General features: G+C 34.5%; 2 protein-coding genes and 1 long non-coding RNA gene across 3 annotated transcripts in view; all 3 read right to left on the minus strand.

Annotated features, from left to right (window-relative positions):
- LOC116506227 (splicing regulatory glutamine/lysine-rich protein 1-like) overlaps nucleotides 1-10854 on the minus strand; it is a 29590-nt gene extending 18736 nt beyond the window's left edge. The window contains 3 exon segments of the mRNA XM_032213876.1: nucleotides 6078-6216; nucleotides 10626-10648; nucleotides 10650-10854. Of these exon segments, the coding sequence (XP_032069767.1) occupies nucleotides 6078-6216; nucleotides 10626-10648; nucleotides 10650-10787 (300 nt within the window). The 5' untranslated portion in view covers nucleotides 10788-10854.
- Nucleotides 10855-14787: 3933 nt separating this feature from the next.
- Nucleotides 14788-16082, minus strand: LOC116506678. The gene is made up of 2 exons (XR_004255061.1): nucleotides 16012-16082; nucleotides 14788-15414 (listed from the first exon to the last, which is right to left on the minus strand). It is a non-coding gene; the product is annotated as an uncharacterized LOC116506678 (long non-coding RNA).
- Nucleotides 16083-17877: 1795 nt separating this feature from the next.
- LOC116506677 (erbin-like) lies at nucleotides 17878-18800 on the minus strand. The gene is made up of 2 exons (XM_032214521.1): nucleotides 18579-18800; nucleotides 17878-18115 (listed from the first exon to the last, which is right to left on the minus strand). Exons 1-2 carry the CDS (start codon nucleotides 18762-18764, stop codon nucleotides 18011-18013), a joined length of 291 nt encoding a protein of 96 aa, XP_032070412.1. The 5' UTR covers nucleotides 18765-18800; the 3' UTR covers nucleotides 17878-18010.
- Between the last annotated feature and the right edge of the window lie 6094 nt (nucleotides 18801-24894).

Here is a 24894-nt window from a genome sequence, read left to right on the forward strand (position 1 = left end):
AGCCTTCTGACATATCACATTACCAATATGCTTATATGCCCTGCAGTTCAAATCTCAATGAGAAATTTCAACAGGCTTCAGCTAAAGCTTAGGCATGAAGGAAAACATTTGCTCAAATACATATTTGAAAAGTAACAGAGAGGTTCAAGGTGGGGGCAGGGGGAGAAGAAAGTTTCTGAAGACATTACAGAAGAAATGAACACTTCAAATTTAGTCCAGAGAAATCAATGCATAATATAGACGCTTAATTATATGGAGATAATGTAAACAATTTTCACTTCATTTGATACTCAACATAGTCCTAATTAAGAAGACAGAAATTATTTCCACTGATTTCAAATTATCTAAACTTAGAATTGCACTTACAATTTAAATGTAAAGTCTAAATTGACTTTAGAATTATGTCAGCTCTTACTGACACAGTATTAGTTCCACAGAATAGACTTAAAATGAATCATGAATTCCTAAAACAGAAGCATTTTTACAGAACTGAAAACCAGTTCACAAAATAAACAAAAGAATTACAGCAAGAAAGGGACAAAATTAAAAAAGAAGAAGAAAAATAAAGCAAAACAAATAATAAAACAGAGACAGGGCGTCCATCTTCTGCAGGCCAGACTCGTTCTCATTTTCCCCCATGAAGTTGTCACTGGCGGCAGGTTTAGTGGCATGGCAAACAATGCCTAATTCAGGCAAGTGTAACAGGTCTGCCTTGGCCAGTCTAGTCTAATATAATGCACAAATATCACACAGAGAAAACATACAAAACCAAATTAATAGTCAAAATCCATCTACCAGAAAATGTGGACATAAAAGTTCAGAATGATGATTAAAGGTGGCATCAGATGTATTTCAATCTTGTCTTTTCTCAAACTAGACTGAAGTCAGAGAGAAATCTCAAATACACATAAAATGAGAAGGGGACCACACATTTTGACAATGTGATGTTGCACTGTATCCAAAATCACAAAGTTAATCATGAAGTATGAGTTATATATTTGACATCATTTTTTCTATATTCATTGAAGCCATTGCCATGCAATGTTATGAGTAATTCCTGACAGACAAGATGAACATTTTAAAAAGATATTAACATTCTTCCCTCCCCGTGTCTGGAGTTTGTACAATAAATTCATAAATATTAGGCATCACACTATTTGGATTTCTCAGTAGAGAGTAGATCGACAGAGCATGTGTGCTCTACAGCCTATGTAACTCTCTACTTTTCATATGAAATCCAAGGAAACTGCTAGGTTGGTATATATAAGCCTATGGATTTGATCTGAGCATTTTACTTTAATAAACCATATGAATCACTTGTAATTAAACTCAAAATTTAAATGATTAAGAAATTACATTTACCCAGCACTGACTGCAGAGGAATAGTTTTGCATACTTACTTTGGAATAGCTGCTAATAGGCTTACTTTTAGGTAGCTTATTGGTAGAATAATCCTTCCCAATTCAAGTATCTTTCCACTGTGCTCAATGAATTCCTCATATTCTCAGCCAAAACAGCTGGCTAAAAATTATATTAACTGAAATTTAGCATATTTTGGAAGTAAAAAGTTGGGAAGGTCACCACATAAATTCAGATTTGGAAAAAATAATTTACACTGGAGGAGGGAGCAAATGCCAATGACTGCTGCATTCTCTTCAATTGTTTTTATGTGTATCAAGTTTTTGTTCCCATGCAGACAGTTAAAATGATAAAAGACAAAATTCAAACTGATAGATTATATGCATAATCCTTCATGTCGTATCTTATTGATTTTATACCCCATAATAGGGAATACATTTTTAAAAATCTAATAACTCATTGAGGGAGGAATTACAACGTATCAAAATGCCATTGTAATATAAATGACTTAGCTTTCTGTTAACTCATATTATTGAGCCAAATATAAAGGGAAAGAATAGGACTAAGGAACACTACTAAATCCTCTGCATTAGTCTAGCAGATGCATAGTGAAGTTAGTAAAGAAAGATTTTTTCAGTTGAAGAAATCTGTGTGTCTTTCTGGGCTGTTTTTAGCACAAAAACAAGTAGAAGAACAGAAATTGTCTTTTCATATGCTCTTCTACTCCAGGCATGGAAAATCCAGATACATGATGGTATATTCTCTGTTGTATCCTTATTAGAAATCAAATATAAAAATACAAGCGAGATTATAATTTAGATCAGAAGTACAAATTAATATATTAAGACAAACAAAATGCAAAGATGTACAATATGTAACCTTTGATAACTATGCTAGTTTATGAAGCTGCTCCAATATCATATTGTTGTAGACAAAGGGAATAGATGAACATATTAAAGCAATATTTTTAAATATTTGCTCTTCCTGAATAAATATATAAAGATAAGTACAAGCAAAATGAATTAGCAAAAATTACATGACTTAACTTACTAATAATTTTAAGTTGTCACTCTTATCAGACAATTTTGTTTTTAAAACAAAATAAAGAAACTCATTTGTAATATTCTCTATCCAGATATGTCCACATTTTTGCACTGGGAAAAATCTGTTACTTAAAAAAAGAATTATTTCACATTGTGTTCCCTGAAGTCGAACTATATAACTATACTGTATAATTAACATTATATATATAGTTTGGTGTAATGGTTTAAGCATCAGGCTAGAAACCAGGAAACCATGAGTTCTAGTCCCTGTCGGGCACAAAGCCAAGTGGGTAATCTTGGGTCAGTAGCTTTCTCTCGGCCATAGGAAGGAGGCAGTGGCACTCCAAGGTTTTCTGAAAAACCTTGCCAAGTAAACTGCAGAAACTTGTACAGGCAGTCAATGAGAATCAAACATGACTGAATGGACAGGAAATATAATCTATCTATCTATCTATCTATCTATCTATCTATCTATCCATCCATCCATCCATCCATCCATCCATCCATCCATCCATCTATCTATCCTTTATTTTCTTCATGATATTTAATCAAAGATTTCACAGAATTAAGTTTGTCAAGAATTGGGACAAGATTATAAGGACTAAGAAAAGCAAATAAAGATGCAACAGATACTTTTTTGATATTTGTATTTTAGCAAATAATCTTCCACAGCCCAAAGAGCTGTAAATAATATATGAATAAAAACAATCTTTCGGATTACATATAGGCCTATCAAGCAATAAGCAATAACCTATGTTAATTGGATAAAGATATTACAAAAGAAAAATGGAATAAATAAACATGTGAGAAAAACTGAGTGTTCCAGTTGCAAAGGAAGCCAATATATAGGCTGCATAGAACTGTTCAAATGGTGTTTGGAAAGCAAAAGTTTAGCATAATCTAATAATGCTAAGAATAACAGAAATGACTTTTTTAGATATGTTCACAATAAAGAAAATGAAGATGGCAAAATGTTAAGAGATAACAAAGTAAATACAGTCAGAGCTATTCAATCCCTCTTTTAGTTCAGGTTTTTTTTTTCAACAAACAGAAGATTTTGTCAAGAAATTATGAAAATTAATAGGTTGAGATGCTTCAATTTGGGGTTGTACTCGGTAATCTAAATGAACCTTTTAAATTCTATGGCTGAATCTTGGGAATAGCAGAAACATGGCTGGGAATTATCTTTCTTATTTTGAATGAGTTTAAATTTCCAGGGCTAGATGAACCAGCTGCTACATGAAATAAATAATCATCTTGATTGAATTCCTTGAGAACTGAGCAAGTGCCAGATGACTAGAAGAGAGACAATAATGTCCCTATCTTCAAAGAGAAGAAAAAGATTCAGAAAAGTATGTGCCAGTCAGCATGACATCAATACTTAGGAAAACTATGGAAAAGATAAAAAAATAATTTGGAAAAATATACTTACTTACTTACCAAATGTTAGCATGGACAAATCTTGTCAAAGTAATCTTATGTCATTTTTGACTGAGTACTTCTTGAACACATTTTGAGAATGCTGTATATTTAGTGCACAAAACATTTCAAAATGTAACTCATGACATTATTAGCAAAATAGTCAAGTAAGGACTGGATGACAAATAAGTGGACACAGCTGGGTCAGAACTCATACTCAGAAGATGCATATTGATGCTTGCTCATCAAATCAAAGTTTTCATACAGAATGCCACAAAGATCAGTCCTACATCTTCAACTCTTCAATATTTTTATTAATAATTTATAATTGGATGAAGAAAAGGAAATGTTTCTAAAATTTGTGGAGAACATAATACAATGAGCTAGTTAATGCACCCATAGCCAGAAGTAAAATAAGTAATGATCTTGACTGATTTGGAGAATGGTCTAAAAGTAAGAGAATAACATTAATCATAAGTGCAAAACTTTTCCTTAGAAAACAACCAACAAGCATAGGGTGGAAATATATAGCCTGGGAATAATATTTATAAAAAGGCAAATCATGACAAATACTATTTCTACTTCTTTCTGTTTTGTTCAAAATAGTATAGTACTTTAAGGAGGATTCAAAGAAGTTAGTAGAGCCAGAGTAGAACAATGAGAAACTAAAAAATAATATCATTAAATGATATTGCAGAGATTATACATGCTTAGACTTGAGGGGGGGAAACACAACTGAGGGAAAATATGATAGAACTCTTTAAATATCTGATGTTACAAGAAACCAAATAAATTCTCTCATTCCAAAAGGTAAATAACCCAAAAATAATTTAAATTTCAGAAAGGCAGACTGACTGTTAGAAGAAAGTTTCTAATAGTAAGAGCAGTTCATAAAGGAACCAGATGCTGTTAATTCTATATTTTTAACTGATTTATAGAAAACAAAAGACTAAGAAGTAAAGGCTGCAAATGTCCCTTCCTGACTGAGATGGGCAATCTAGAAACAAAATAAAAAATGGCAATGCTGAAACCAGTGGTTCCAGCCTAGACAGCACCATTATAGCAAAAGTAACTCAGCCACCTCCAAGGCTCATCCTGTATCCCACAAAATAGTTTTAATTTAGAAGGGAGGTATATATACCTAGTAATATATACCTAAACTATGGACCATAGATGCAGTTGTAAGGTTGCAGTGGACAATCAACTGTTAAGTTTTGAAATATGCTGTGTCTTCACTGAGTGCCATTTCACTTGTATCCTCAGTCTTGAATTATTTATATTTTGGTTCAAAATCCCACCTTTTAACTTCTGCCTGAATAATTACAATTGTACCTATGGTTTTCAACTACTGTTCCCAACATTTTCCTTTCTACCCACTATGAACTATGAATGAATTATTAGTAATAACATTTTTCTAAATCCTGTTACTTGCATGGCTATTCCACTTTCTTGCCTCTATACTGAAGCTACAAAAGTGGCCTTCAGATATAAGTACTAAGCTAACAAAATCCAAAGCTAATACAGGAATAACTGATCATATAATATTTGCAACACTAATATAAAAATAAATGCACTCTAAAACTAACAAAAGTCCAAATAAACCCATAGAACCCCCCATTTAACTAAAATTCCAACAATATTGGAAGTAAATACAGGAACAGTTTTTAGGAAGGCCTTTGCCTTGAAAAATAGCATGGGCATAAAAATATATCCTTAAGTTAAAATGGCTAACACCTTATGCACTATGAGAGTTCTCATGGGAGATTGGATTTCAGTCATTTTAAATGTTTAATTTCCAAAATATTTAATTTTGAGATAACCTGAAGCAATCTGGAGATCCTGGTATGGTGTTGACCCCACTAAGTAACTACTCTCTATAATATATCATATTTTATATCATTTATTACTGAAAAAGATATAATACCTAGCTTGGAAAACTTATTCTATTTTCATAACTCATAATAAAAACTAAAAAATGGTTTCTATTGCTGCAACAAAGACGTGTGCTCACTCATTAATTAAAAATATGTTTAGGACATTTTCATATATAAATATGTCTGTGTTGTTCAACTCACTTTTCTAGGCAAATGGTAAACAACACACATTGGAACAAAAAGAATTAGTGAAAGAAGCAATTCCTTGTAAAAGACTACATTACATTAAAGAAAGTATGCACATATTTGCTGAAAAAAACATATGGAACAAACTGACAGAGTGGAGACCACAAAATGAAAAAAAAAAACCATACTGAAAATACCAACCTTCTGCACAGGGTACAACTATCAGAGCTCTGTCAATAAAAACTGTATTTGTTAGATGCTGGGCCACACCAACACTTGAAGACTCCCGAAACTTAATATAACATACTTTGGAAGAAAAAGCGAGCGGTGCATTGCTGCAAGAAAAAGAAAACCAATTAGATGTTTTAGTTTCTTCTTTTTTCAAGCTGTGCTCAAAAGCAATTGTGAACATATAAACACCCAAAAATATACACTGTCTTATATTTTTCAATATCATTTAATGTATCTTACACTGGTGCAAATGAAAGTTAATTATAGAAGACATCAGTTCTTCTACAGATTCTTAATTTCTTATATGTGTACTTCAGATGGGGTTAAGAATATCAAGCTTTTGCCAGACATTATTCAACAACTGAGTTTTCTATTTACTCCATAATAAAATATACATCTAAGCATAATCACAGCCTTGGTGATAAAACATTATTTCACTACCATTATTAGTTAAGTTTAAAAGTAACTAAAAATATTCTTTTCATAAACTATGGTTTACTCCAATAATGCTTTAATAAGTGTCACATGACTATTCTATAATTAGCCTCTATAGATAAGACCTTCTAAACAACAGGCTGAGCTTGAAAAACCACAGTTCAATTCAATCTATTTAGCTAACTTCTAATTCATAGGAGATTTCTATGAACTGAAGTCAATCTGGAATAAAGATGATGCATTATGTGACTTATGAACTATAATTACTTAAGAAAAGGTTTAACAGAAACCATCTGAACTTTTTTTCCAAAGCATGCCTGACTTATATATCTTCCTTTGAATGCCTTATTTCTTTCTTACATTATCATTCCATCTTTGACATTAAACCTTCAGGGTCATTTTTAATATTTTGACATAACATTTACAAAGTAAGAGTATTTTAGTCTATAGAATACTTCAAATTATTTTCTTCTGCACAGGTTGTAATTTTAAAAGGCTTAAAAATCCTTAAAATTAATAACTATTTTGGGTTCAAATTGTGTTACACAATGTTGATAAACAAACTGTAAATATATCATTAATACTTCATATTTCTGTTACAAGACCAGTTAAAACAGCTAAAATTTTAATATATTTAACAATTAGATTAATTGCAGGCATGGAAGACCAAAATCTAAACTAAAATATTGTAGCCAATAAGTAGCATCTCCAACATTATAGTGCTGATCTATGTTGAGACTTCTGCATTGGCATTCAATTTTTGAAAGCTATTAATAATAATGCTAATTGCACAATTATTTATTTAGTTCATATTTAGCTTAGTTATGATTACTGCACATTAGAAAATAATACTCATATTTTTCAGAGCATAAGATGCACCTTTTTACCCCCCGAAGAGGGTGAAAATCTGGGTGCATCTTATACTCCAAATGTAGCTCCACCCACCCGCTCCGCCTGTCGCATTTTCAGGGGGTTCCATGCAGCGGGGATCCTCGCTCAGCTGGCTGCCTCTAATCTGCCTGCCCTGTGTCCACACCTGGCTCTTGTGCCTTTGCCCGACTGCGCTGCCCTCTCACTATTCTCCCTGCCTCCCCCAGCCGACGGTGCTGGCCAGGAGAAAACAGGCGGTGAGTCTGTAGAGAGGAGGAGGGCGCGTGGTTCTGCGATGTGCACCAGGGAACTGGGAAGAAAAGCATTTTCAGGTAGCAGCGCGTGCTGGAACTGCCTGCCACCTGAAACATGATGCACTTGTTTGGCCTCTGCATGCACCCTTTTTGGAATCGGGGAGGGGACCCTACACTTTTATTGAAAAGGCTTTCATCGCAGTTCCTAGGCAACTTCGGGAATCAGGTTCCAACTGAGGCAGCAAAGATGTTAGCCAGATGAATACTGATGGATGCTGCTGGAAAAGAGGCAAAGGTTTTTTTCCTGATTTCCTCCCCCAAAATTAAGGTGCATCTTATACCCGAAAAATACGGTAATAAAGCATGCTTCAGACTACAAATTCTTTATTTGTATTAATTAATATTTAAATTAATTATTCATCTGTTCCCACTGAGTAAACAGGGAAGAGAAAAGAAAAATGTCAACATCAATTAATTAAAAGTAATATATAATCAGACAAAATACCGATATCAAAAATAGTAACTGGGTCTGAAATGGCAAAATTGTTAACTGTCATAATGAAGGTTAACAATAGAAGGATCATGGATAACATTAGGTCAATTACTGAAGCTGTGAGATATGCAAATTCATATTCAGAAAGCAATAAAAATTAAATCAAAAATTGGGCAACAAAATATATTTACTTATTCAATATTTTGACTGTGCAGTTTGAATTTGCTGAACAGAGATTGGCATAAGGAGATACTAAAAGACTTTTGAATTCAAGAAAGAAACAACATAAAAAGTCAGTGATCAATAGTTTGTTTTATCTTAAGAGGCATATAGAATAATCTAGTATCCATATGCAGACTCCCAAGATTCCAGGATCTCAGCACTGACATTTAAAAAAGCTATTTTCACACACCACACAAAAAAACCTGGATATTTTACTGGTGATAAGGAATCCAGAGTGGGGATGATATAATTCTCTCTTTTAGAGATGTCCCATTCCTTTCCTGCTATTAAATCATTATGTGATACACGAAACTAACCAATAGAAAGTATTTTTCTGTGCCCTACATATCAGGATCTGATGGGGAGACTACTGGAAGGCTGGAGCAGGCTATTTATGAAAAGTGAATGTTAAGTATATTTTGGCTTTTCTAATAAACAATAATTTCTGTGTTCTATATTTTTACATATCAAGAATTAAAAATAAACTTATTTTTATTGTATACTGTTATGAATAAATTATAATGAAGAGATGGGAATGGCAAGGCCAAGGATCAAAGTAAGAAAATTATTCCCCAAATTAAAAAAGCTTTAAAAAAGGAGAAAAACAGCAAAAAGGAAAGCAAAACTTTCAAATTCTAAATCCTAGTAGCACTATAGATTTTATTTTATTATCCGCTATCACTTTTTATAAAGTTCAAAATTCTGACTTCAGAGTCCTGGCTCAGACTCCCCATCCCAAAGAGATATGATGAGTAGGGACTCTGCGAAAGCTCCAAGAAAAAATGGAGGAACTAAATATGTACAACCTATAGGACAGCAGGGAGGGGAGGGGAGGGAACATGACTGAAAGTCTGAAACCTTTATATTACAAGTGTGGATGAAATACTAGAAGGCAGTATTTTCAGTATTAAGCAAAATCAAAACATAAGGGCAGAGTCTCAAACTGATAGGAGGGAAATTCAAAAGCAATGTTTGAAAGCTTGGGACCAGCTTCCAGCAGAAACACTGGGTGAATTATTAGTAAGTGAGTTTAAACATAAACCCATGTCACATCTGACAAACATTTTAAAAATAAAAAACCTCCAAAGACGACTAGAGGCCTTTTTCTGACACCAGTTTTCTATGTTTTTATGTTTCCTTTTCTGTGGAATGTCCTTCATCAGAATTAAGTCTACATTCACTTCTAATATTCAGGACGCCTTTAAGATCATGTCTTTTTCAACGCCAGATCAGTGAAGCAAAAGAAAAGCATGTATAGTTAAATACATAAATATTTGCTTTTGGGTATATCTTAACCTTAAAGTTTATCTTCTTAATAAAAAGAATCATGTCTGCTATCAGTGACATGTTTGGTACCTTTCATCCCAGAGCACATTTACATGCAGAATTCTAACAACTTGATTACAAGTACTTGAACACAAGCTGGGAATCTTTTTGGGAAACCATAACAATTCAACCTACTCTGAATATTATTGAAAGACTGAGATGCATATCCAGATTTTAGATTTTACATAAGGTGATACAGTATCTGCGATAACATGTTATAAGGAAGGACCTCTATTTATCCCCAATATTAAACTAAAGATGCTTTAAATAGGTTGCAATTCCTATCCTAACCGTACTGAATTGGTGGTTCAGCCCCATGAAATTTCATTAACCCCTGTTCCAATTAAGTAAGCAAAGATAGAAATAGAATAGAATTCTTTATTGGCCAAGTGTGATTGGACACACAAGGAATTGAAGCTCTACGGGGACCTAAGGTTGATTGAAAGAATAAGGCTGATAAACTGCACCACAGAATCTAATTCGGGAGGTTGGATGAGCTGAGAGGGAGAAGTGTCTGGGAAGGAGCTAGAGGACTTCCCTTGCCGCATCTTTTTCAAAGCCAAACCAACGGAGCTCCCACAGAAAGAACCTTATCTGCAGAGGGCTCGGATCAGGACGTCTAACAAAGAAGCGCCAACCTCAACGCCGGAGGCATTTCTCACAATACCGAAAGGGAAAAGAATGATAGGACTGAGACGAAAGAGGGAGAAAAATAAATCCATGAATAGGTGCCATCTTCACTCCGGGCAACAATCCTCTCAGAAAGCAAAAGCCTCAAAACGGAGCTACTCCCAGCCACCCACAAGCAAAATGGAGGGCGCAGCATCCGGTCAGCTTTTTTTTTTTAATATACCCCTTTCCTTAAAAGACAGTCATTCCCGCCATTCTCTATGGCTTCCAGGGCCTCACTTACTCCGGAGGGTAAAGGCGCAACTCTCTCAATGTCACCTAGGAAACCGAAGAGCGTCCGCATCTGCTCACTAGTAACCGCGGAGGATAAATTAGTGACTTGAATAACCGAAGTAGGAGTTAAAGGAAAGCCGAGGGGGACCCCGATTCCACCGCTGTTCATCATGATGGCGGCAATTTCTCTATCTGACCCAAGCCAACGCACGTAAACGAGGGGACGGAAGTTACCATAGAAAAGGCGTCTAGAGTGTTATACGTTGCGATGTTTCCGTTCACGTGATATTCTATGAGGTGGGAAGCATTAACAGCGCTTTCCCTGCGGGAATGGCTTTCCTAGAAAGGTTATTTTGTAGAGGAGGGGGGAGTCGCTATTTTGAACTGTCATTGTTAACCAGGAGTGATAAATTATCTCGCCACTATTGGAATTGAAGTCCAGCAAGTCTGAAAAGGGACAAGTTGGAGAGGACAGCTCTATGGTCAAAGTATCCCAAATACAAAAAACCAAGGCACAATGCGGAAGTCCAACCTTTCCTCAGGCTAGGACGAAGTTCTCCCGCATAAAGCAAATTCGCTGGTTGACGCACGTGGGAACGGGGGGGAGGGGTTAGGCGGGTGCAGGGTATGACGACATACACTATTTTGTAAACCTAACGAATTAGTCACGAATTTTTAGCGCCCGCCTTAATCATATTTTCTTGTCTCATATTTATACAAAATTGTTTTATGGAATTATGAGACAAATAAAATATCCTTAAGTAGCGCAAGCGTCTTCTATAGGTAGATTTTCCATGTATGGCAACAATAATCCTTCACGGCACTAAAGAATACTATTAGCGTTGTTAGGTTGTAACCGATTAGACCAAGTTTAAAAACGCATCCTAGGGCTGAGGCTCTTGCGCCAGCTTCAGAGCCATAAAACGTTCAACTCTTGGAAGTGGGAATCCACAGCCACCACGACTGCTCAATGTGATGGCAGATACGTGAGCGTGGACAAAACGAGGGTTGGGCAGAAAGACGTCTTCGTATGTTTTCAGCGCTTTCATGTTAATTTGAGTGTCCTCTCACAAATCACGTATTTTCCTCACAATGAATGCATGGTTTATCAATTTAATTTTCTATCCCGTCTTTTCATGGCTTTTTGAAAATCTAACAGAAAGCGCAGTAACGGAATAACGGAGAAAGGCTTTTCCAAAGCTGAAGGAGGGAGGACACTGAGAAAGAGCAGGAATGGGATCCTAGCAGTTCTCTCGGAACTGGGGTCCTCAGCAAGCTTTCCTCTGGGTAGATTCAACTCGCTTCGGAGATGGTTTCAGGTCCCTAAGAAGCGTGGCAAATATTTTGGACATTTTTGGATATCAAATTTTGGATATTTCCCTCTGGGTCAGTCTAACAGTTCAGGGATGAAAAAAAGAGTCCAAAAAAGATTCGGATTTTGAAACACTTTAGTTTCTAGGTGTGAAATGGCCAATGGTCTTAAGGAAGCAAAAAACCCTGAACTAGTTTTGACAAATTTGTATTTTAAATGCACTTAATATTTTCAAAATGAACTGCTTGTTTGACTTGCAATACTTCTCATTAGTAATTGGTATTGAATTTGTGTTAATAATTGTGCAAATAGAACTCCCACACAGCATAACTGAGACACCTGGAAAAGCATCCTCTCTAAATTGTTGCCATTGATAAATTGCTGTGAATTTCATCTAAGAGTCAATCTGTCTATTTACTTAACCTGGAATAGCAATCAGTATCAAATGCAAATCAGTATGAAATGATTTGTTCATACATTGTATTTAATTCAAATAATTTTTTAAAAGTTATTTAGAAATTCCAAGGGGGGGGGGGTTCAACAATTTATAAAAAATAAAAAACTAATGTAAATTGAAACCAAGAAAGTACACATAACTTTAAAGAGCATTAGTTTTATTATCTATTCTTCTCATGTGTTACTCCAGAAACAATTTAATTATATACAAAAAACTGGAATGCTGAATAAATGCTGATCAATAAAACATTACAGAGCGGCTGACAAGGGAATAGTTATTTTAAAAAGTAGTATACAGCAAATTAATGATAAAGGCTTGGTTCTGTGTGTCTCTTATTGCTATGATTGTGTTCACAGATGTGTTCAAGTATGTACACATTTTTAAACTCGTCAAAAATAGTAAAAAAAATATTTACACAATAAATATGTGGGACTTTTTCCAAAAATTTCACTTGAACTGATTCTTTAAAGAACTATTACAAAAAAACCTGAATTGATAACATGATCCATTCTGTATCTATTCTATCAAATTTCCAGATATATTTTGATAAAATGAGAAACATTAAAAACCCATGGCTTCAAAAAAATGTTTTCCTGTTTTGATGAGCTTCTTTTTCAACATCTCTCCTCAAACATTTATTCTGACAATGTTTTTCCCCACAAAAGAACTTTAAACAGAATTTTATTTCCTTGCAAACAGACAATAAGCACCATTTTTCTTGCACTGTTACTTTAAACAATGAAAAAATTGGCAATGTTTTTAACAAAAAATATTCAAATGAATTTCTAATTTAGTTTAAGGAATATTTCTCATTTCATACAAAATACAATATTTTGGGACATATTTCATTCTTACATCTTGTATGCAAAGATAAATTGAATCCATATTCAGTTCTGAAACTTATCTATCACATAATTATTTCATTTCATTTCTTATATTCTCTTTATTAAAAGACTGAATAGTTAAAAGCAATGAATATGAATGTGAGTCACTGAATAAATTGTAAATAAAATAGCAACACGCTTGTCAACATATAGCTATGTTTTTTAAAGATTAACAGCACACAGAAAATGTGAATTTTACCAAAATACAGCACATTTCTGCTAATATAAAAAACAATGCCTATGTAAATTTTAATAAAATCAACTAAAGTTAATGTATAAAGAGTTGTTAAAGGATTTCAATTAAAATTAAGAATTATATGCAGTACAATATTCAGTTGGTAAGTGAAGTGCAATATCATTTAAGTTTATCATTTAAAAACTACTGAGAGCTAACAATGTGGATTTTCCATTCAAGTATGCTTTTGCAAAATCTTTAACGGATTGGTACTTCGCTAAATTTATTTTTAAAACTAACAATTTCTATTAAAATTTCAATTAAATGAATATTTTTCCAATGATGGGTTGATCATTCACTTTTAAAAACAGTTGTCTTCTATGGCACTCTTCTGTGGTCCATAATATCTATGTATTACTTTTTATCTTGTGAATTAGGCAATATTATCTCTGTTGCATCATGAACATGAAGAACATAAACATTTGTCATAAACAAAATTATAATCCAATGTTTTATGCAAGTAATAATAAACAAAAGGCAGCTTGTAATAAATCACTCTTACATTAATATAGTTAGAAATCCTTTAATGACTCTGAAGTGTCGAGTTCACATTTAATGTCACCTGTAGGAACAGCCCTTTTAAGAAGATCATACAAGTTGGTGGGCCCAAAAAATACCTGTCCCTTTACAATAGGGAGCAACCTTCTATTGCTGTGCAACAGCGTCCCATAACCTGGCTTTGGTTATAGCTCCATCGTATTATTTCTTTTAGTCTCAAGGCAATTGAAGGCCAACGAAAATCCAGAGTTCTTTCTGAATCGTTTATTCTGGGGCAGCCCAATCTTCATATGGCTCAGTATCATAAGCCTCCTTGAAAAGACCACAGCTTTTCTATTCAGAACATGCACATGTTAAAATTCAATGTGTCTACGCATCATCATACATTACAGGCAACACAGCAAAAACTGGCCATTTCAGGTTCTTTTCAAAAATGTATAAATAATTTGAATATGGAGCATTTCATACAAAGCAGAAGAAAATCATTATTTTATATAAAACCAGGAATTTTTGTAATGAGAGTACCTTTTCAGTACAACTCAATAGAATAATTATTTTTTAAAAAATGTATGATTAAAAACACTCAAAACTAAATTACACGTAGGAATATGACAGGCAATTGATTTGATATGAACCAATCCTGTAGAACTTCCAGAAGTATATTTTCACTCTGCTTTTAAAAAAACCCTTCATTTTTATTGCATTTTTTTCAATTGGTACATATAGATTCTCCCATTAAGTTCATCTCCCCTTCTTTTAATTTCATACTTTTATCTGGCCTTTTAATTTAATCCAATCAGTCCACTTTCAGTCTAGCAATTCATCTATACAATACTCACATTGCAAAGCCAACTTTTAAAATTTCTTACCAATATCTACTGAAGTGGTTTCAACACAGATTCTAAAAATAAATGAAAAATTAAAGGCAACAAAATTGCTATAGGACAGAAAGCCCTGCCATCTGTCCACTGGCTACAACGGAGGCTCCTTGTACACAAAGTTATTTAATGTATATGAATTACCCACAAAATAAACCTACCATCTGTACAAAATACACCACAGGTTTGTTCTTGGAGGAGTGATCCTTGATTGCTACACTGTTTTAAAACAATTTAGCTCTAATCACCATATGCATTTCCATAACTGCTTCATTTATATTCTTTACAGTGGTTTTTCCCCATAACCACAAATTCATTATTTTATTACTGTACATAGTTTTAAAAGTTTTGCATACAAAAATAGTCAAAATATTAAGTTTTCCACAAGTCCTTCAAAAATTACACAGAATTTCCTCTTTCTCCACAGTGTTTAAGAAAGCTCTCGAACAATAGTAAGTTCCACTGTGTTCTGAAAAGTCTTTAGCAAAGATACTGCTTGCCCATGATCAATACTGATGAAGCTATATCCATTAGCCTGGAAAGAAACAAATACATTAATAAATTAAAAGAAAATATTTTCAATAAGTTTTTAAATTTTGTTTTTGAACTTTATTTTGTTTTGGAACACCATTCAAATGAAATTCTAATTTGTAATTTTCAGAAAACTTTGTTGTTGTTCCAATAACATATCAATGGAGGAGGAACACAAAAGAGCAAACATATGTTCAATATACAGTCACAGCCTCTCTTTCCTCTAGGAATTGAATTAACAAAATCATTATCATTACAGCTAAGACTATAAGCTACCAAATCCTGAAATATTAAATTATTAATTCAAACACCTTATCTGGAAACTTTACCAAATACTGTACTATTTTGCAATGAGACTCAAAATGGTAATTTGTCCGCCTTTTTATTTAAAATCAAAGATTTATACAATTATTCATTTTTAATCATTTGTATGCTGCCTTCAGATTTTTTTTCAGGGTGGTTTATAATATGTGACAGAGAAAAGATACGGTATTAATAGACTTTTTTTCTAATTATTTACATAAAATTCAGAAAACTGATAGAATCTTGCAACGGCATAACATTGTTGAAAATAATTTATGAATACTTTAAATTATATTACCTGAATAATTTTATCTCCTGGCTGTAATAATTTTGATGCAGGTCCTTCAGCCTGTACTCTAGTCACAAAAACCCTTCAAGATAACAAAACAGTAGTAGTATTCATCTTATAATAAACATGTATTTATACTGCATAGGTATTAATAGCAGCAGCTATTGGCTGTCTATATTATTTTGAACAAAAAATGTTTCAAATCTAAAATTCATGCATGTTATTAAAGCCACTAAAATGTGTAGGGAATGTATGAGTACAAGAAAGGCAGTTAGTAGATATGTGGGATTCTGCAGCCCAATGTCTGAATAATATTACATTTATACTTGCCTCTGATACAAAATACATGTTAACTACATAGTAATGAAAATAAAGAACCCATCTTAATATCACAATATTAGACCATATCAGTTAGTACCCCACGAGTAGAATGGCAATAGTTAATATTCCAAATCTTTTTTACTGCATATAACTTTTATTTCTGCTGTGGCGAAGCTCCCAACCAGGAAGCTATCATAAAACTTCCAAACATTCCCAAGCCCCCCCTTCAGTTTTAAGTAATACAATTCTTCCACTCTGAATGGAAGAATTGGGGAAGGAATTGGCTATTTATCAACTGCCAGGATGTAACTGTAGTGCATAGATTTGCTGAAGCCTAATGAAAAGCCTTATTGGTCAGAGTGGTGATCATTACGGTAATTACATTGGTAATTGATCTCATGGATTCTGAAAAGGGTGGAGCTGGACTGCTAGGTTTATCAACCTATAGGAATCAATTTGGCAGAGATTTTTGTTAGCTGACATATATAGGTTCCACTAGGCTGCTAAGTCTTTTCAATATAGCAGATTCTACAATTAAATTTGTTTATTTAGAGAGCCATAAAGTATGCTTACTTCCCAAATATTGGAGAGGGTGGCGATGACAATCTTCCCTGCTCGGTTCCCCATTGCTTTTCTGGGGAACCTAGCAGGGATGGTTGGAAATAGTGTTACTGTTGTGTTATAGTGTTACTGTATAGTTGAAATTATTTTCTATTATGCACTATGTTTATGTTATGTTTATTTTTTCTAATTTTCATGGTGAAGACAGCTTTTTTAATCAAAAGATTATGTAAATGAACAAACATCATTTCAGTATTTTAATCCTGACAATTTGAAGACATTTTGAAAAGTTTGTATTATGAAAGGTTAATGAAAAATAAGCACACAAATAAGTGATATTGAGATAGATGTAGGAAATTAAAATTCACAATTTAAACGTATTTTTATATTTTATGTTCATTATACAGATGTAAAGATATTGGATGGCATCCATGAGAATAAAAGTACCATTTTAAACCCAAAACAGCTAAATGGACATGAAGAATTCCTGTTTCTTCATTTAACGAAGAACAGAGGGAAGGATTAAATATTCTATTTGTAGTAAAAGCAATATGGCAATGCACAAATCAAACCTGCAAATAACAGTGCAGATCTTTTAATGTCAAGGCAGTGTTATTTCTAGTATGCATTGCTTAGCAGCTTAACAGTCACATTCCATATTAACTGAAGCTTTTAGACAATTATTTAAGGAAATTAAACAGAGAGATCATTGCAATAGTTTAACCATATTACTTGTTATCTCACAAATCTTCAGAAACTGAATGGCAAATAAGCTAAAGAAACAAGCCAATCCACCCATACATGCTTACAGACTCAAGATGTGGTGCGTATGTGAAGAGTTACAACTCACCAGTTAGGAAATGAAAGCACGAAAGAAACAGATTTATAGAAAGTACTCAAGATTTAGAATATGTACAAAATTATGTTTAATTATATACAATTTTAGGATTTATATGAATTATTATAAACAATGTATTAAGAATGCATGAAAAAAGCAAAAAACAAAATATTCAACTCTGATGTATAAATTTTCAGTATATTTGTGATATTTGTATTTTCAATTTTTTCAAATGGTAAACAGTGCCTCAATGGATAAAGGATAAATGTTCATTTAAAGAACATATTTTTAATTAATACTCACATCATCTGGTCTAAAGGGGTTTCCTCTACCCCCAACTCCTCCTGATATACTAAATCCAAGTTCTGGGTCTTTTTCAATTCTTACTCGAATCTAAAATATGAAACATAATATTTAAAAGTAGGTTACTTACATATACAAGACTGTGAAAATGAAGATAATCAACCCAATTATCTTGAATATGTTAGAGATATTATTTTTACAGTTTTATTTATTTATTTTAGAGATATAGTTTATATTGATTTTGTAAACTACACTGAAGGGAATTTTTAAGTCAAAAGTTAGCTCTTTAAAATAAATAAAGTGTATCTAAAATTTTGACAGCGTTCCTCAGTAATGTCTATGAAAGTAAAATAGTACTGTGATAATAAAGCCATTATCATTTTTGTATAATTTCACTTTTGAAAGAGGCAAGAGGCCAGTGGAAGATAACAGCAAAACAGAATCACAGTTAAATATAATTTTCAGTGCTTAGTTATGGGAATGAAATCCACAATAAATTATGGATCAATGATCCATAAAATAAAAATATCTCCCTTGCATCTTGTTTTGATACCTCATGGCATTGTCTGGTTGGGCCTTGAGGTTGACCATAGGGAGGTTGATGGGCAACTTTAAGCATCAGATAATCAATCAATTGCTCTCTGGAAGGATGTCTTGCCACCGATGTTTGGGGTCCAGCATGATGGATTTGACTATAGTTTGTCTGAGGTCTTGAGGGATGACCCATCTGCCCATTCATCAAAGGTATCTGAATAAATGAAACAGCTCTAAGTTAATGTTTACACAAGCAAGAATATATTTTGATTTACTCAGCTATTCTATCTATGCACACAAATACACATGCACAAAAACAAACACTGTATTTTTAAAAATACAATAATTTCTTATGACTTCTAAGCTGTCAATCTATTCACTTTCATTTGGAATTGTTCTTACTGACAATCAAACTCTAAAACGACTTATAAAACATTTGAGAATCTGCTAATATTTCATGGTCTCATATCTCTCAGATGGGTTTCATTTCCAAAGAAAATGAAGTGACAATCAATAACCTAGTTATTAGCTCCTAGGGCACTTTTTAATAGAAGGTCTGGTTGAATAAGCAATGTTGATAAAAACTACACTAAATTAATACAAACAGTACAAAGAAAGCAGAAGAGTTTAAAGATGGTGAAGAGACAAGAATAAAACCAAATTCCTCTAAACCAGGGATATAGCCCCAATCTTGGTAAAAGTCAACAAGCTTAAAAATTCGTAAATGTTTTCAGGTCTTTCAATGAGACAGAATATATGTTGAAGTTAAGCGTTCTAAGCAGCCTCAGCTATCATGGTTAATGGATAAATGCTAGAAATTGCAGTACAACATTAAATAGATACATGGGGTTCCCTCTATCAACTTACTTCTAAAAATATATACATATAGTAACATAACAAGCTCCAGTTGATTAAATTGAATTCTTACTGACCTTAATTCAATGGGTTATTACAAAAATACTGAATTTTACATGATAGCAGTTAGAGGAGACAGCTGGATGGAGGAGGGGGAAAGAGATTCAGGATAATCACAGCCTAGAATCTCTCCAGATATATCTATTAGGGTAAGAGTTACAGCTTTAGTTGCCAAAATTTTGCCCATTGAACAAGAGCAAATAAGTCTTGATTGTATTTTGTTGCCCTGATGTTACAGTATTAGTCTGATTACCTCAAATATCTCTCTAAATCCATTGAGGAATAAACTTGATTCATAGTGAAGGCTTTGCATTTGGATAGAAGTCTATGCGTACTGTATTTTGTAATGTAAGTGTGAGTTATGTTAATTATGAGTTATGTTATGTTAATTTCCTGGGCTATTAATTTTTTCTTGACCTTTTACTTGTCCAATTCTTGACTTAATTCTTTTTAGTCAACATTTCCAGGAACTCCAGCTGGCTTTCACTTCCTTCATTTCCTCCATATCAGTTTATATCTCATACAGTGCTGCCTGAGCTCATCATCTAGCTCTGATATTTAGCTTAATGCTAGTGATCCATAAAAGCAGCATGTACAACTTATCATAAAAAATAAGCTGTGATTAATTTTCTTTGCAATGAGATACTTTGCTCTGATTTAAATTTACTCTGGCTGCCCACAATCCAAAAGAATAGCAATAGCACTTAGATTTATATACCGCTTCATAGTGCTTTTACAGCTCTAAGCGGTTTACAGTTATCAGCTTATTGCCCTCAACAATCTGCCTTGAGCCAGTGAGATTTGAACTGCTGAACTGCAGCTAGCAGTCAGCTGAAGAAGCCTGCAGTACTGCATTCTAACCATTGCACCACCTTGGCTCAAATCTCCCCATTTAATATATCAAATCTGCCCATTTCTCCTTCCCTTTTCCCCATATCAATTGATAAGTATCTGAATAGCACTAAGCATCCACTGTAGATGAAGAATGGCAAGAGTGCTATGGTCATATACTTTTCTTTTTTAAACTGTGCCCAACCTGTACTTTCTTCCTCAGATCAGCTCTTGCAAAATCCCTTGGCATTAACCTACACTGACACTGTCCTTTTCAAGAGATGGTTCACTTTCCCCAGCTAGCACAAAAGCAGTCCAATGTTTCATTGCTTCTAGTTCTACTTTTGACTGCCAGTCTGTCTTTTCAACTTCTTATGACATCACTGGAGTCATAACTATGATGAAATCCTTCACCAGTTCACAAGATTGTTTAATATTTGAATTACTTTAAAGACTAGGTCAGTAAGAGGAGGCAGGGAATTAATGCATGTATATACCAGTACTGATAAGAGACTAGGTGCTAATGCCCAGAGACGACTTATTATTATTATACAATTGTATCACAGCGGCCAGTTGTTTCACCGGATTTGGCATTGGTTACTAGTCAGGGCCCCACCCAGGGGCCTAGGACGTCATAACATATTTTCGTAATATGCGTTCAGATCCAAGCAGTGCGGCTTTTTGCATTTGACTGATGGTGATTTTGTCAATTTTTAACTGTTTTAAATGTAATTCCAGTGCTTTTGGAATAGCACCCAGTCTGCCATTACCACTGGAATTACCACTGCTGGTTTGCGCCACAGTCATGAATTTCAATTTTTAAGTCCTGGTATTTTGTGATTTTTTCATGTTCCTTCTCAGCGACCCTGCTATCACTTGGTATTGCGATGTCTATGATTGTGACCTTATTTTTCTCAACCAGTGTGATGTCTGGTGTATTATGCGCCAGTATTTTGTCTGTTTGTATGCGAAAATCCCACAAGATCGTGACCATCTGATTTTCAGTGACTTTTTCAGGCTGATGTTCCCACCAGTTTGTTGTTGTTTTAATATTATAATTTTTGCACAAATTCCAATGGATCATTTGTGCTACTGAATTGTGCCGCAATTTATAATCAGTCTGCGCAATTTTTTTACAGCAGCTGAGTATGTGATCAACAGTTTCATCAGCTTCTTTGCAAAGACTGCATTTGGCATCATCAGAGGATTTTTCGATTTTGGCCTTAATGGCATTTGTGCGGATAGCTTGTTCTTGCGCAGCCAGGATTAGTGACTCTGTTTCTTTCTTTAATGTACCTGTTGTTAACCATAACCAAGTTTGTTCACTGTCCACTTTATCTTTTATTTTTTCCAGAAATTGGCCATGCAGTGCTTTGTTCTGCCAACTCTCCATTCTTGATTTTATCACATCTTTTCTGTATTCTTGTTTCGTCTGTTGGGCCTTCAGTAGATTTTTGTTCTTTACTTGATTAATAGATGTTCTTGACTTTCTTTTAAATAATCAGCCAGTGCATGTTTTTCTTCTTCAACTGTTTGCTTCACTTGTAATAATCCTCTGCCACCTGATTTTCGGGGCAGGTACAGTCTATCAGTATCACCACGTGGATGTAAACTGTAGTGCATTGTCATTAGTTTCCTGGTTTTTCGGTCCAAAAGGTCCAAATCAGCTTGTGTCCAGTTAACTATACCAGCTGTGTATCTTATAAGTGGTATTGCCCAGGTATTTATGGCCTTGATTGTATTTCCACCATTCAATTTAGATTTCAAAATTTTCCTAACTCTGTTGGTGTACTCTCGCCTGACAATAGTTTTTACTTCTCCATGCTTGATGTTATCCAACTGCAGAATGCCTAAGTATTTGTAGGCTTCATTTTCTTTGCATTTAATTAATTGGCCATTGGGCATTTCAATTCCCTCACATGCAGTGATTTTGCCGCTTTTTATGGATACAGTGGCGCATTTTTCCATGCCAAACTGCATTGAAATATCGGTGCTGAATACTCGGACTGTGTTGTCAATGATTGGATTTCTATTTCTGACTTTCCATAGAGTATTATTATTATTATATTATTATACAGAATTGTATCACATCCGCCAGTTGTTTGCCGGATTTGGCATTGATTACTTGTCGGGCCCACGCAGGGGCCTAGGACGTCGTAATGTATTTTCGTAATATGCGTGCAGATCCAAGCAGTGCGGCTTTTTGCATTGCTGATGGTGATTTTGTCAATTTTTAACTGTTTTAAATGTAATTCCAGTGCTTTTGGAAATAGCACCCAGTGTGCCAATTACCACTGGAATTACCACTGCTGGTTTGTGCCATAATCGTTGAATTTCAATTTTTAAGTCCTGGTATTTTGTGATTTTTTCATGTTCCTTCTCAGCGACCCTGCTATCACCTGGTATTGCGATGTCTATGATTGTGACCTTATTTTCTCAACCAGTGTGATGTCTGGTGTATTATGCGCCAGTATTTGTCTGTTTGTATGCAAAATCCCACAAGATCGTGACCATCTGATTTTCGGTGACTTTTTCAGGCTGATGTTCCCACCAGTTTGTTGTTGTTTTAATATTATAATTTTTGCACAAATTCCAATGGATCATTTGTGCTACTGAATTGTGCCGCAATTTATAATCAGTCTGCGCAATTTTTTACAGCAGCTGAGTATGTGATCAACAGTTTCATCAGCTTCTTTGCAAAGACTGCATTTGGCATCATCAGAGGATTTTTTCGATTTTGGCCTTAATGGCATTTGTGCGGATAGCTTGTTCTTGCGCAGCCAGGATTAGTGACTCTGTTTCTTTCTTTAATTTATTATTATTATATTATTATTATTATTATTATACAAGAATGTATCACATCAGCCAGTTGTTTTGCCGGATTTGGCATTGGTTACTAGTCGGGCCCCACCCAGGGGCCTAGGACGTCATAACATATTTTCGTAATATGCGTTCAGATCCAAGCAGTGCGGCTTTTTGCATTTGACTGATGGTGATTTTGTCAGTTTTTAACTGTTTTAAATGTAATTCCAGTGCTTTTGGAATAGCACCCAGTCTGCCAATTACCACTGGAAATTACCACTGCTGGTTTGCGCCACAGTCATTGAATTTCAATTTTTAAGTCTGGTATTTTGTGATTTTTTCATGTTCCTTCTCAGCGACCCTGCTATCACTTGGTATTGCGATGTCTATGATTGTGACCTTATTTTTCTCAACCAGTGTGATGTCTGGTGTATTATGCGCCAGTATTTTGTCTGTTTGTATGCGAAAATCCCACAAGATCGTGACCATCTGATTTTCAGTGACTTTTTCAGGCTGATGTTCCCACCAGTTTGTTGTTGTTTTAATATTATAATTTTTGCACAAATTCCAATGGATCATTTGTGCTACTGAATTGTGCCGCAATTTATAATCAGTCTGCCGCAATTTTTTTACAGCAGCTGAGTATGTGATCAACAGTTTCATCAGCTTCTTTGCAAAGTCTGCATTTGGCATCATCAGAGGATTTTTCGATTTTGGCCTTAATGGCATTTGTGCGGATAGCTTGTTCTGCGCAGCCAGGATTAGTGACTCTGTTTCTTTCTTTAATGTACCGGTTGTTAACCATAACCAAGTTTGTTCACTGTCCACTTTATCTTTTTTTTCCCCCAGAAATTGGCCATGCAGTGCTTTGTTCTGCCAACTCTCCATTCTGATTTTATCACTTCTTTTCTGTATTCTTGTTTCGTCTGTTGGGCCTTCAGTAGATTTTTGTTCTTTACTTTGATTAATAGATGTTCTTGACTTTCTTTTAAATAATCAGCCAGTGCATGTTTTTCTTCTTCAACTGTTTGCTTCACTTGTAATAATCCTCTGCCACCTGATTTTCGGGGCAGGTACAGTCTATCAGTATCACCACGTGGATGTAAACTGTAGTGCATTGTCATTAGTTTCCTGGTTTTTCGGTCCAAAAGGTCCAAATCAGCTTGTGTCCAGTTAACTATACCAGCTGTGTATCTTATAAGTGGTATTGCCCAGGTATTTATGGCCTTGATTGTATTTCCACCATTCAATTTAGATTTCAAAATTTTCCTAACTCTGTTGGTGTACTCTCGCCTGACAATAGTTTTACTTCTCCATGCTTGATGTTATCCAACTGCAGAATGCCTAAGTATTTGTAGGCTTCATTTTCTTTGCATTTAATTAATTGGCCATTGGGCATTTCAATTCCCTCACATGCAGTGATTTTGCCACTTTTTATGGATACAGTGGCGCATTTTTCCATGCCAAACTGCATTGAAATATCGGTGCTGAATACTCGGACTGTGTTGTCAATGATTGGATTTCTATTTCTGACTTTCCACAGAGTTTCAAATCATCCATATAGTAAATGCGAAATTTTTTCAGCTTCTTTGGCTGAAAGTGGCTGATGGTGCAGTTGCAGTCTGGTTTCTGGTCCTTCTGAGTGTGGGCTGGTGTCATTCCTCATGTTAGGGACTCGTTATCAATAAGGGCAGGCTTCCAAATGGCTGGCAGGCGGGAGGTATTGTCCCGCCTTTCATGCTGTGTGGGCGTTTTTCTGTCTCGATGGCTTCTCTGATTATTCTGTT

The sequence above is a fragment of the Thamnophis elegans genome, chromosome 3, assembly GCF_009769535.1.
Source record: "Thamnophis elegans isolate rThaEle1 chromosome 3, rThaEle1.pri, whole genome shotgun sequence".
Classification (NCBI taxonomy): domain Eukaryota; kingdom Metazoa; phylum Chordata; class Lepidosauria; order Squamata; family Colubridae; genus Thamnophis; species Thamnophis elegans.

Excerpts from the sequence above, each read along its gene's own strand:
- LOC116506677 (XM_032214521.1), bottom strand. The coding sequence starts at position 18,764 with ATGAATGGGCAGATGGGTCATCCCTCAAGACCTCAGACAAACTATAGT. Across the intron at positions 18,116-18,578 it reads CAACCAGACAATGCCATGAG|ATTCGAGTAAGAATTGAAAA; the intron begins GTATCAAAACAA and ends TTCATATTTTAG.